The 13,062-nt window shown below is 40.3% G+C and overlaps 1 protein-coding gene across 1 annotated transcript in view; it reads left to right on the forward strand.

The window, feature by feature from the left end:
• LOC118731568 (phospholipid-transporting ATPase ABCA3-like) overlaps positions 1–13,062 on the forward strand; it is a 197,217-nt gene that overhangs the window by 128,906 nt on the left and 55,249 nt on the right. Inside the window, exons 11-14 of the mRNA XM_036460223.2 lie at positions 3,166–3,412; positions 3,558–3,762; positions 7,038–7,302; positions 10,501–10,617. Coding sequence (XP_036316116.2) covers positions 3,166–3,412; positions 3,558–3,762; positions 7,038–7,302; positions 10,501–10,617 — 834 coding nt within the window. The remainder of the gene's footprint in view (positions 1–3,165; positions 3,413–3,557; positions 3,763–7,037; positions 7,303–10,500; positions 10,618–13,062) is intronic.

Genomic DNA, 13,062 nt, shown 5'->3' on the forward strand with positions numbered 1-13,062 from the left:
GCAGGGTGGTGTAACCAGTATTTGGATGACAGGGTTAGTGCACTTTCTCCAAATGGTGCTGCAAGAAATGGTGCTGGAACCTGGGAAATGGCACCCAAGGGCAGTGTGGGATTTGGCTCACGACTGGGATCTCCAGAGCCAGCTTCTCCAGAACTATGCTACTCAGATATTCTCTTTATGACTTTCATATGCCCCAAGTCTCTTTCCCTCTACCAGAGCTCTGTGTGAGTTGTCCAAGAGCAAGTCCTTGGGCATTATCCCTGAAGGAGCTCACAGGGATTCAAGCAGACTGCTTCCTCTTTTCAGTGGACCAAGTCCCCATTTATTTTTGCTGTCAAATGTTATGCAGGCTCTTCTTCCTGGCCGTGGTCTTCTGGGTTGGAGGTCCCAGCTGGGATTGAGACCCACTCTCTTCCAAGGAGAGTTTTTGCATCCACAGTATTTCTCTGGCTTCACAGCCATAGCTCCTGAGTGCAGGGATCAATGCTTTCTGTGGCTCTACCCTTCTTACTAGTCACTAAGTAACTTCTTTATTTCAACATTGGATATAATATTCCTGTTCAGGTGTCCTTCTGTTCTTCATTCAGGTTAATTGTTCTAGCTTTAACTCAAGTTTGGTGCAGGGAGAAGGTGTGTATTGCTATCACCTATTCTGCCACCATTTTCCCCCTATATCACCATTGTTTTAAACTTTTCATCTGGTAATTTGGTTACTTTCACTTTATGTAATTATTTTTAAATAATTTTAACTCTTGATCTTTAATTTGGAGCATATTTCTATGTCTCCCCATTTTGTGTTTGTGAATTAGGTAGATCTATGACTCTCAAAATTGTTAGGATGGCTTTATGCAGAAGGTATCTCTTTGGGTTCAGTGGCACAATCTTTGACATCACTTGAGCTCTGTGTTCCAGGAATCTTTTTGTGTGTTATGTGCACCCTTCTATTATAGTTGAACTGTTAATGCTTTTGGCCCTTTTGTGGGTGAGGTTAACCCCTCAGGCTGGCTGACTATAAGGATAAAACTCAATCCCTGTGCATGAATTGTTGTGCATGGACTGCCCTTCAAAACTGTGTTGCTGGCATCTGCCTCAATCTTCTTTTGGTTTTGCAACATGTATGGTAAATTGGGTTGGATATGATGTGGTCTGAAGCCCACCATTAGTTTTGTTGGTTTGGGTCCATTTGGATGGGGTTCAGGTACAGGTTGATGTCAGATGTTGTGGGTACCTGGCCTTGGGCTACCTATCTGGAGATACAGCTCTGTTCACTGTGGCTCCATCTACTGGGCCTCTGTGTACAAGAGTTGACTTCCTTCAGCTTAGAGCTGGGGGCATATCTGTAAAAAATCTGATACTCTCTGTGGTTCACCTGTCAGCTACTCCCCCTCACCCAGAGGTTGCCTGGTGTTTCTCCAGAGCCTTTTGAATTAAGACTGTAGGCTGACCCCAGGGTAGCTGTAAGCGACATGCTCTTCACAGGTTGTGAGCTCAGTAGGACAGAGAAACTGTGTACAGGTGATGGGGCTAGTGGGTCCCTTATCTGGATGTTATATGGTCAGGCATTCAATTAGGGGAATGTGGACCTTATTCCAGACATAAACGACTCAGTTTCTGCCAGAGTCTCCAATTTCAGCTTTCCCACAAGGGACTTTTTGCAGGTTCAGGTTAGATGCAACCTGCTGTCCCCTCTGCAGGAGCAAACAAAGTTGGCTGATAGAAGCACCTGGCTCAGGAGTACAAATAAAAAGAGTCTCATTTGGGGATGATGCCAATACATCCTAAAGGAGGGGGGGTCCTAGCACTTTCTTCCTGGTTCCAGACAGTAGCTTCTGGGGACACACACTATGAATATCCTAGCTCCTAGAAGCTCTCCCTCCCCCACTCCCTGGAAATGAGCTCATCAGGGGATTGGAAGGGAATATTCCCATTGGGGGTGGTGCCTGTGAGCCTGTTAGAGGGGAGACAGACTCTTTTTCCCCTTCCCAGGATAGGGCGGGCTGAGATGGCAGGAAGTATAAGAGTGGCTCCTCCATAATGTTGTCACACAACCCAGCACCTGCCCATTTGATTTCTGGACAAAAGCCCTTCCAGGAGACATGCTTTGAGAGTACCAGCTCTGCATGGCCCTCTGACCCTCTGTGCAACTGAACTCAGCAGGACGGGGTCAGCCATGTGATTCAACCTGTTGCAGGGTGGACAGTGCCAGCTGTGTGCTAGAGATGGGGGAGACACAGTTCAGTCACTTTCTGAGTCTCCATAAAGAGCCTCCCCAGAAAAAAATCACCCAAAGTTCACTGCTGGATACATTCTGTAGACCCCTCCACAGGACCTGGGCATGACCGAATGTCCTCACCAGCCCTGAGAGGACCAGACAGTGCACTCCCCAGGCTGGTGCTATAATAGGAGTGCTTATCCCTGGAAGATGGCGTCTGGGCCTTCAGCAGACTTCTTCACTCCCAGGCGAATTGAATACTCATTGATTTTTCACTACTAGATGCTATGTGGGTCCTCTTCCAATCTCTGTTACTCTGGTTTGAGCATCCTGGCATACGGTTGAGGTCCCATGCTCCTTGGGGGCGAGGGAGTTTTGCAGTATACCGTGTTTCCCCGAAAATAGGATATCCTCTGAAAATAAGACCTAGCGTGTGAAAAGATAAGACAACCCCTGGGAGCAAAAATTAATATAAGACACTGCCTTATTTTGGGGGGAAACAGGGTAGATATCTTTCTGGCTTCTCAGCCACTGCATATAGGTGAGAGGGCCAGCCCTTCCTATGTCTCTACCCTTCTTACCAGTCTCTATGTGGCTTCTTCTGTAAATCCTTGGTTATACTATTTCAGTTCAGTTCATCTTCAGTCGATTATTCAAGTTTGATTGCTCTATAATCTATAAATCTGGGGCTGGGATTATATGAGTATAGCTGCCCCCTACTCTGCAGCCATCTTGGAAACCTACTGTTTTTCCAAGTTGTAAAGTATAATGTGAGATTGTAGAGAGTAATGATGGGGTAGAATTACTGAGGATAAAGACAAAAATTTTAAATAACCATTATGGGAAGTTGAAAAGAGAACAGGAAAGAAAATGATTGGTCTTTCTTCTCCAATATAAGAAGTAGGTGATTTATTACATGCTGACCCACTGACCAATTTCTTTCTTTTTTCTAGGTAATGTAACAGATTCCATATTGGAAATTAAAGAATTTAATTACTTCTCCATTATTGCCTTTTCCATTGAGGTTGAGAAAAACAAAACAATATTTACTATTTTGTTCAATAATGAGGCATATCATTCAGCTACAACATCTCTGGCAGTGTTAGACAACATCCTCTTTATGTTACTTTCTGGCCCCGGTGCTAACATTGAAGTCTCCAACAAGCCTCAGCCTCTCCCTCTTTATGAATTTCATGAAGAGTATGTATAACTTTTCTTTTACTGGAATTGAGTCTTCACATAGCCCCTTGTAATTTGGACATTTACATTAGAAAATAGCTACTGAAATAATCATTTCCTACTTTTATTTCATCATTTATTTGAATTTTTATTTCATCCTTTATAGGGGTGCAAATGGAATAAATATAATATCAGATTTGGCCTTTGGCATGGCTATTATAGTTGCTGGCTTTAGCCTCCAGACAGTGAATGAGAGAATCTCGAAGGCAAAGCACATCCAGTTTGTGAATGGGGTCTATGTCCTTACATACTGGCTTTCTGCTCTACTGTGGGATCTCATCTACTTCTTCTTTTCTTGCTGTATACTGCTGGTGAGTGTTAGCTGAAGTTATATGAAGGCTAATTTTTCTGTGTCATCCACCAAAAATTTCTATTTAAGTAATTGTATCCTAAAATAAAACGTGTAAAGAAGTTTACAGGTTTATTATGTCAGAGAATATATTGTGGAAATGTTCTCCCTCATATTCTTTCAGTTGGAAAAAATATTTTTCTTTGAAAAGTCTCTCAAATTGGTTTCTCATGTAATTCTCAGCATGAGACCCTGGCCAAAAACTCTAAGATGGACTATTATTTGTCACTTGTCCCTCACTACCCATATTACTTCCCACTAATTCCCAATGCTGTGTCCTTTGGTAAAATTGGACTATAGAAAACAAGGTAGAATCAAGACCTAAGTAAAGCTTCCTGTTACCTTTCACCCCCACCCCAACCTCCACACACACACACACACACACACACACACACACACACACACACACAGTTTCATACCTCAAACTCAAGATGGCTAGGTCTGCAAAGCAAAATTAGTTTTGATATAGACAACTGATTCTAGACATTGAGAAAGTGGCTTAACAAATGTATAGTGCATCATCTTTTAATGTAAAGACTGCTCATTAATGAACTTGGCACCTTCTTTTGTATACATATTGAAGGTGAGGAAGATGTGAAGCTATGAAGTTACAAGGGGTAAACACAAGAGAAAAAGAGGTAAAGCTCCTTTCTTTTCAAGAATTGCTGGGGAATTAAGTTGAATAGGATAACATCTCAGCCCTCAAATAGTTCATTGTTAATGGTCATAGCAGTGAAATAGATCATTATAAAACAACATGCTATTTGCCACTATAATGGATAAACTACCAATTCTCAATTCAAACTATACCATGGAATGGTAAAATTAGTTGTTGGAGGAAAAAAAGAGAAACTTTTAGTCAATCTGGCTTCAACAACTTGTGAATATTCCACAGGAGCCCTAATATTGGGTCTGAAGGAGAATAGCTTCTCAACAGCTAGACCAGCTTTTCAGCACAAGCCAGGGGCTGGGCTTACTGGAGCATGGATGGTGAGGTAGTATGGTGAGCAAGTAGTATGTACAGAGGAGTCCCAGGATGCAGAGAGCAGTGTGGGGCTTCCATCATCTCACAGCAGTGCAAGACTCCAGCTGGTGTTCTCTTGCCAGCCTCTTCTGCTCACAGCTCACCAACCAACCAGCATAACAAGAGAAAACCACCATGCTCTGTGAGGAATGCTCCTCTCATTCTTCACCACAGGCCCTTGGGAAGCTACTCCAGACATGGTCTCTAGCTTTTCTATCTCCCTTGTGTAACGCAGTATGCATTGAATCAATCAGAAAACCCCTGAATAATTTCATCTCCATGTCGAGAATCCATTCTCTCTCTGACACTTGAAACTCGGCAGACATGCCCAGCTATCCTTTCCTAGTTAATAGGTCTATAGAGAAGACTATCCATTATTAATACTTAAACAAATATTGCCAATTATAGTTCACGAGAAAAGTTATTTGTCATATGTTTTTTATATGTTGCATCATTCAATAGCATAATGATGTTAACTCATTATATTTATAGACAAGGAAACTGAGGCTCACATAAATAAGTTATCTAACTTCACTCAGATGGTACAGTTTCAAAGCCCTGGTTGGGTTTATTCCAAAGCTCGTTGTCTTTTATAGATATACTAGTAATGTATGTTAAAGTTATATCTACATCTTATTCCAGCTCGTCTATTTTGTTTGTATCTCCTTCTTCCTCTCTTTTCTCCTCCTCTCTTTTTCTCACCTATTTCTCTCTTTTCCTACCAAAATTCCCTTAATGATTCTCAGACTGTGTGCTCTTTATGGTTTCTTAGCTTTGCTTGTTTATCTGACTTGGATGTCCCCTGGTTTTCAGTGGGATACTCTCCCACCCTGTGAAATGCCACCAACTGGACTCATTCTTGCACCCAACAAGAGGAGGCAAGATTCTGTCATTTTGCCTAGCCGACAGGATTCCTGTTTCACCCCTTCTCTGCCAGTCAGATTCACAAAGCAGGGGACTTTACTGCTCATATGTCAGAGGCAAGGATTAAGCTATGTTGCTGGCTCCAAACCCTGATGCATTAACTTCCCCAACACTGTTTTCCCGCCACTCCGGGAGATTGTTGGTGAGATTTAGTGAAGTCCTCTGCCTTTTCCAATGACTGAGCCCATGCATGAAGGCTCAGGAAAGAAGAACAAGCAACTTTTCTCATGTGTTATGTGACCCGGTACACTGTGCGGTGAGGCTTCCCTCTCATGCAGTCTGTGTGCCTCTCTCGATGACCTTTGGCTACCCTATAGTCCCACCTTCCTGCACACATAAAATTATTTATTCAGCAAATGTTGAACTCCTGCTTATAAGCTAGTCTGTGTTTTAGGCATGGATACAGCATGGGGAAGGTAGACAAGAGCTCATCTCATACTGGCCTCATCAAGAAGTTAGATAGCTAACTCACTATCACTTTGGAGATATGTATCTCATAAGCCTTCAGATCCACTATTTTCATTATTGAACAGTTCTAGAAATTTGTCCAGGAGCTACCCCTTTCACTTAATCAGGCCATTATGCATTGACACAGCTTACTTTGCTAGTGTTATTTTTTGCTGTTTCATCCTCATTCATTAATTTGTTTTTAGGTAAAGAGCCAAGTTAGTATTCATTTTTTTTCCCTAAGTAGCTAACCCATTGCTCTACCATCTTTTTTTTTCAGCCAACTCCCACTATTTGAAATGTGTACAACTAATAATACTCATTTAAGTATATTTTGTATTCTTTATTCCATTAATGTATCTGTAGTTTTCCATTACCAATATGTTTTAAATATAGCAGTATTATAATACATTTAATTATGTTTTCTGTATTGACCTTCCTTACCTTTCCCATTAATCTTCTGTAGAATTTCTTGACTATCTTGACATGTTTTGTGTTTTTACATGTAATGTTTAAAATTAGCTTATCAAATTTAAAAAAAATACCTGTTTTTATTTCTATTTAGAGTAATTTGGAGAGAATTTACACTTTTATCATGTTTAGTCATTCCTTACCTGACTATAGCATATGCCCTGACCAGGAATCAAACCGTGACCTCCTGGTTCATGGGTTGACGCTCAACCACTGAGCCACACAGGCTGGGTGAAGCTAAGGCTTTTTTTACTGGTATGCTGATTTGAGTAGTGAGTAGCTGTGTGTTCTAACAATGCAGTGCTTGCTGTCTCCTCAGTGTCTGGCTTGTTGCACTGTCCTTCACCTACCCTTACTCTGCATTTTCCCAGGGAGTGTGCAAATACTGCAATCTGGCTGGGTTTGTGGAAAACTACAACTTTCTGGACATATTGATGATCTTCATGCTATACGGTTGGGCTTCTGTTCCTCTCATGTACCTGGGAAGCTTCTTGTTTACTAGTAGTACTGCTGCCTACATCAAGCTCACCCTCTTTAACTACTTTTCAATTATATTCAGCATCATCACGGATGTCATAATGGAAGCCTTTGGTAAGGACTTTCCACCATTTCCCTTTTCTCCAGGAAATACATTAAGTAAATGAGGATGAAGGAGCTAGAGAATAAAATAATAATAGTTAAGCGCTTACTTTCCAGGAATTTGAAAAACTATGCTTTTTGGAAAGCAGCAAATATTTATTGAATATGTGAAAAATAGAAGTTGAAGGAGAGAGGGAGAGAAAGGAAATGGGGAAGAGAAAGGAAGAAAGAGAGAGAATGCCGAAACTGGTTTGGCTCAGTGGATAGAGCGTCAGCTTGCAGACTGAAAGGTCCTGGGTTCAATTCCAGTCAGGGGCATGTACCTTGGTTGCAGGCACACCCCCAGTAGGGGGTGTGCAAGAGGCAGCTGGTCGATGTTTCTCTCACATCGATGTTTCTAGCTCTCTATCCCTCTCTCTTCCTCTCTGTAAAAAATTAATAAAATATATTTTTTTAAAAAGAAAGAAAGAGAGAGAGAGAGAGAGAGAGAGAGAGAGAGAGAGAGAGAGAGAGAGAAAGAAAGAAAGAAAGAAAGAAAGAAAGAAAGAAAGAAAGAAAGAAAGAAAGAAAGAAAGAAAGAGAAGCACTAGACCATCTGAAGGAGCAGGGCTTGGTTAAAGAAAAAGAAGAGTAAAAAACTACACTATAAGTGTGCAACCCATTTATCTCATTTGAAATGCCCCCCCTCCAGACTTAGTCCTTCAGTTCTAACATCTTAACAGCACTCACTTTGAAGCAATGTAGGGAGATGGCAGGTTGGAGGTCCTATAGGCTGACTTCTGCCTAATTTAATGCAGCACATCATCTTGACCCTTCAACGAGATTTTTTTCTGAAGAAAACAATGAAATATGCAACAAATATAGTTATCATTAAGCCAATTTATCTTCTTTTGAGACCTGATTTTGGCAAGATTCTAGGAGTAGGTTCTCCCTGTCTTCCTTCTCTGAATATAAAATTTGAAGAGAGTGTGACTGCTGGTGATTATCACAATTAGGATTTGTTTGGTTTTAGAGAACATTCCTTGGTTAAATTTCTGTATAAACATGAACTTTGAACTGTATTGATCATTTCAGCTCTGCCTGAAGTGGTAGAACTTTACCAAAAGAGTTTCCAGACTCATTCCCTAACTTTAGGTGTTGGCCTTACACAAAAGGAAACAGAGGGTGTGGACCAAGCACATGCTTTTTCACTCTTCTCCAAGAAGTGATATTATGCCTGGTGAGGAAGACTTGAGCCCCTGCATAATAAGCCAAGCAGGAGTTATGCATTCATGCTCATTCCCTGAATCAGTGGTGGTATTGTCATTCACCTTTTTGCTATCTATAGTGTCTACCCATGTTCTGTCCTGTTACAGTTATATGCCATATATGATGTTTCAGTAAATGACAGACCACATATACAAGCAGTGGTCTCATCCTATATAATAAATGCCTAACATTCAAATCAACCAAACAGCAGAATGACTGGTTGATATGATGCACACTGACCACCAGGGGCAGATGCTCAACACAGGAGCTGCCCCCAGCCCGCAGGCCAGCCAAGACGGTACTAGCAGGGGCCCTCTGATTGCCCCACAGATCAGCCCTGATCGCCAGCCAGGCCTAGAGACCCTACCCATGCACGAATTTCGTGCACCGGGCCTCTGGTAGATTATAATGGAGCTGAATTTCCTATAAGAAATGGAAGGATGGGAGGAATTATTTTCTCTGATTGCAGCAATATCTATGGGACTTGGCAATAGGTTCCCTCTCACTCACAGCACCTTAATTTTGAGTATACAACTTACTTTCCAATCAGTCAACCACGGACCTGTTTCAGCACAGAGGAGCCTGTCCCCCCAACACTAATTTTTAGAAGATGCTGCAACCCTCCTAGCTCTGGCTTGATGGTCTTCAGGGCACATTATTATAAACTAGAGGCCCGGTGCACAAGTTCGTGCACCGGTGGAGTCCCTCGGCCTGGCCTGGGGGACTGGGCAGAAACCGGCTTTCTGACATCCCCTGAGGGATCCTGGATTACAAGAGGGTGCAGGCTAGGCTGAGGGACCCCACTGGTTCATGATCAGAGCTGGGGAGGGCTCCAGGGGGTGTCTAGCCCATCTTGCTTAGTTCGAATAGGCTGGACCCCAGCAGCAAGCTAACATATTGGTCAGAGTATCTGCTCCTGGTAGTCAGTGCACATCATAGCAACTGGTTAACCAGTCAACTGTGTCTGCCCCCTGGTGGTCAGTGCATGTCATAGCAAGTGGTTGAGTAACCTTAGCTTATCATTAGCATATTATACTTGATTGGTTGAACTGACGGCTGGACACTTAGCATATTGTATAGGCTTTTATTATATAGGATTCTTCGTTGAGGACATAAGAGCTTGTATAAGGTGCACAGGAACTACCTCAGCTAGTTCTAAATGTCATAGACATTTCAGTAAAAGGTTTCTGTGGCAATTTGGAGCCAGCCCATCCCTGTACTTTGAAATATTTAAATATTTTCAGGTTGTACTGATGTAAAGCAGTTGAATTTATTATTTCTTTAATAAATTCAATGCTAGATAGGGTCAATGGAACAAAAAACAAAATTCCAATATCAAAATATTGAGTCCTGAGTTCTATACCTCTCCATTTTAAACACCATTTTTTAATGGATACTATAGTTTCTTAATCTGACCACTTCTCCAACAGGCAACAGCCAAAACCATAGTGCCATGACAATCCCCAAAGTCCTTTCTCTCTCCATTTTGATTTCATATTCTTACTGGTTGGTCTTCAGGGCCCCTTCACTCCCTCCTGACTATTACTATTATGGTGATCTATTCCCCACCCTGCCAGTTTCTCCTCACTACTTCCAGCCAATTGATCTCACACTCTATTTCTGCACACTCCCTTCATGGTAAGTGCCCTTCTCTTTAACTCTATAATTGATAAATCCATGTTATAAGTTATCAAGGTAAACAAGCTTAGTGACTTAATGAGTGTTTTCTCAGGGATCATCTGCTAGATTGGTAATTATCTGAAAATTCTTTGGTTATCTTGAGGAAGTTTATTATGGGAGTTTCATTACTTTTTTATAATTAAAGTTAATCTACCATCTTTTTATTTAAATTTTAATTAAATTAATTGTTGTGACAGTGACTAATAAGGCTATATAGGTTTCAAGTGTACTTTTCTATGATATATGATCTGTATATTACATTGTGTGCCCACCACCCAAAAATTACAGGTGACAATAGTATTCTAGTCTTCATAACTCATGTGTTAGTGATGCTTCCAAGTTACAACTTTGCAATAAGTGTCCGCAGATTCCTTGATGACTATGAAATAAAAAGAATGTGTAGCCAAAACTTTGAAAACATCTATGTGGACTGCGATAACACATGTGAGTATTGGGGCTCCCCATGGTGTTAACCACAACCTATTCCTGTCCAGACTTTGACATTAAAGCGTAGACAAGAAAACCAGAAAAACTGGTTTGTCCTCCAATGGACAGACTTGCCATTTTGAGTTCTTTTCTGAACCACAGTTACTTTCACAGACTGGGCCAGGGATAGGGAGGGATGAAGCCTCAAAATAAAATCCAAGATAAATTTCATGAAGTCACAACCAGATTTTTAATGAATTACTACTACTCACACATCTATTATGTGAATGTAGCTTAACAAACATTATTTTGAATATTCCAAGCACTCTTTAAGTTAGCTAATATTATCACAATTTTATTCCCAATGAGGAAACTGAGCTCCTTACTTAAACTGGATATTAAATAAGTTCCCTGGGACACTAAGCTTTAAGTGTCTCACAGATAAAAGAAAGGCAAATTCCCACAAAGATCAAAATGAGGGGGGAAAAACAAAGGCATTCTATTAAATTTTCATATTTTAAGCTGATTTCATATTTCATACTGATTCTAAAAATTTATAAGCTTATTTACTGTGTGTGTAATTTGTTGTAGAACCAAGTAATTTATATGCAGCCACAGAAAGAGAAATATAATTTTATTTCACTAAATCAGTGCAGGATAAAATATAATTATTAGGGTCAAATAAATTATACTTTCTTAAAATCTCTGAATAATAAAAATTATGTCGTATTTTAGTTTGCATCATATCTATATTGTAAAATCCTCTCTCTACTTTTTAAAAATAGCTCTATTGAGTTATTAATATACTCTAGTTACCAGTTTTCATTAACCTGTTGGATGGAAGCAGGAGGAGGGCTTGTTGGACAATGTTTATAAAGTCAGTCATAATGGTCAGCAATGTCCTAGACCTTCACACTATTATTAAATTAAAATTTTAATTAATTTATTTCATTTATCATTTTAATAAATTTATAAAATTGTGCAATCAGTACCATGGGCCAACCTTAGAATATTTCTTATTTGAAAAAGACCCCAAATGCTTATTTACCATTAATCACTATACTATATCCATTCCACAGGTCCATTAATATGCCTACTGCCTCTATAGAGTTGATATTTCTATATATTTTCTATAAGTAGAATGATTTTGTAACTTCATTCTTTTATTTACATAATGTTTGAGATTTATCCAGGTTATAGTAGATCTCAATATTTCATTCTTTTTTTATACTGAATAGTATTACATTGTATGGCTATACCACATTTATTTATCTATTCACTAGTTGATGAACATTTGCTTGGACAAACTTTGTTACAGATAACTTTTTTAATTTTTAATTTTGAGAGTATGATTATTAAAGCTGAGACAATGCAACAAATGAAGGGCTGAAGGGCTGTAGGTGGAAGAAGTAACAGGAGCCCTAACTGATTTTGCTCAGTGGATAGAGCTTCAGTCTGCAGACTCAAGTGTCACAGGTTCAATTCCGTTCAAGGGCATGTACCTTGATTGTGGGCACATCCCCAGGAGGGGGTATGAAGGAGGCAGCTGATTGATGTTTCTCTCTCATTTATGTTTCTAACTCTCTCCCTCTCTCCCTTCCTCTCTGTAAAAAAAAAAAAAAAAAAAAAAAAAAAAAAAAAAAAAAAAAAAAAAAAAAAATCAATAAACGTATTTAAAGAAGGAGGAGGAGGAGGAGGAGGAGGAGGAGGAGGAGGAGGAGGAGGAGGAGGAGGAGGAGGAGGAGGAGGAGAAGGAGGAGGAGGAGAAGGAGAAGGAGAAGGAGAAGGAGAAGGAGAAGGAGAAGGAGAAGGAGAAGGAGAAGGAGAAGGAGAAGGAGAAGGAGAAGGAGAAGGAGAAGGAGAAGGAGAAGGAGAAGGAGAAGGAGAAGGAGAAGGAGAAGGAGAAGGAGAAGGAGAAGGAGAAGGAGAAGGAGAAGGAGAAGGAGAAGTAACAGGAGAGCCCGAGAAGGGCTGCTTGGCTCTCTGTAAGAGTTCTAGGAAAGAAGTGAGCCCAGGGGGGCTGCTGTTAGCTCAGTGAATGTCAGATAAAAGGGGGCCTTAGGAGACAGGCTCATGGGTAAGCTGCTCCTATATTGGATGCATATGTTTACCAGGGTTATATTTATTTTTGGACTGATCCCTTTAGTATTCTATACTAACCTTTATTGTCTCTTGTAATAAACTTCATTTTGAAGTCTATTTTGTCAGATATGAGTATTGCTACCCCAACTTTATATTGTTTACATTTGCATAGAAAAAAATTTTCTGTCCCTTCTCTTTCAATCTGTGTGAATCTTTTGTTTAGAGGCGGGTCATTTGTAGGCAGCATATACTTGGGTCATGTTTTTGTATCCATTAAGCTACCTTAGATCTTTTTATTAGAGCATTTAATCCATTTACATTTAAGGTTATTATTGAGAGGTGTTTATTTATTGCCATTTTAATTTCTTATGCCTGTGTCTC

The sequence above is a fragment of the Pipistrellus kuhlii genome, unplaced genomic scaffold (assembly GCF_014108245.1).
Source record: "Pipistrellus kuhlii isolate mPipKuh1 unplaced genomic scaffold, mPipKuh1.p scaffold_m20_p_31, whole genome shotgun sequence".
Lineage (NCBI taxonomy): Eukaryota > Metazoa > Chordata > Mammalia > Chiroptera > Vespertilionidae > Pipistrellus > Pipistrellus kuhlii.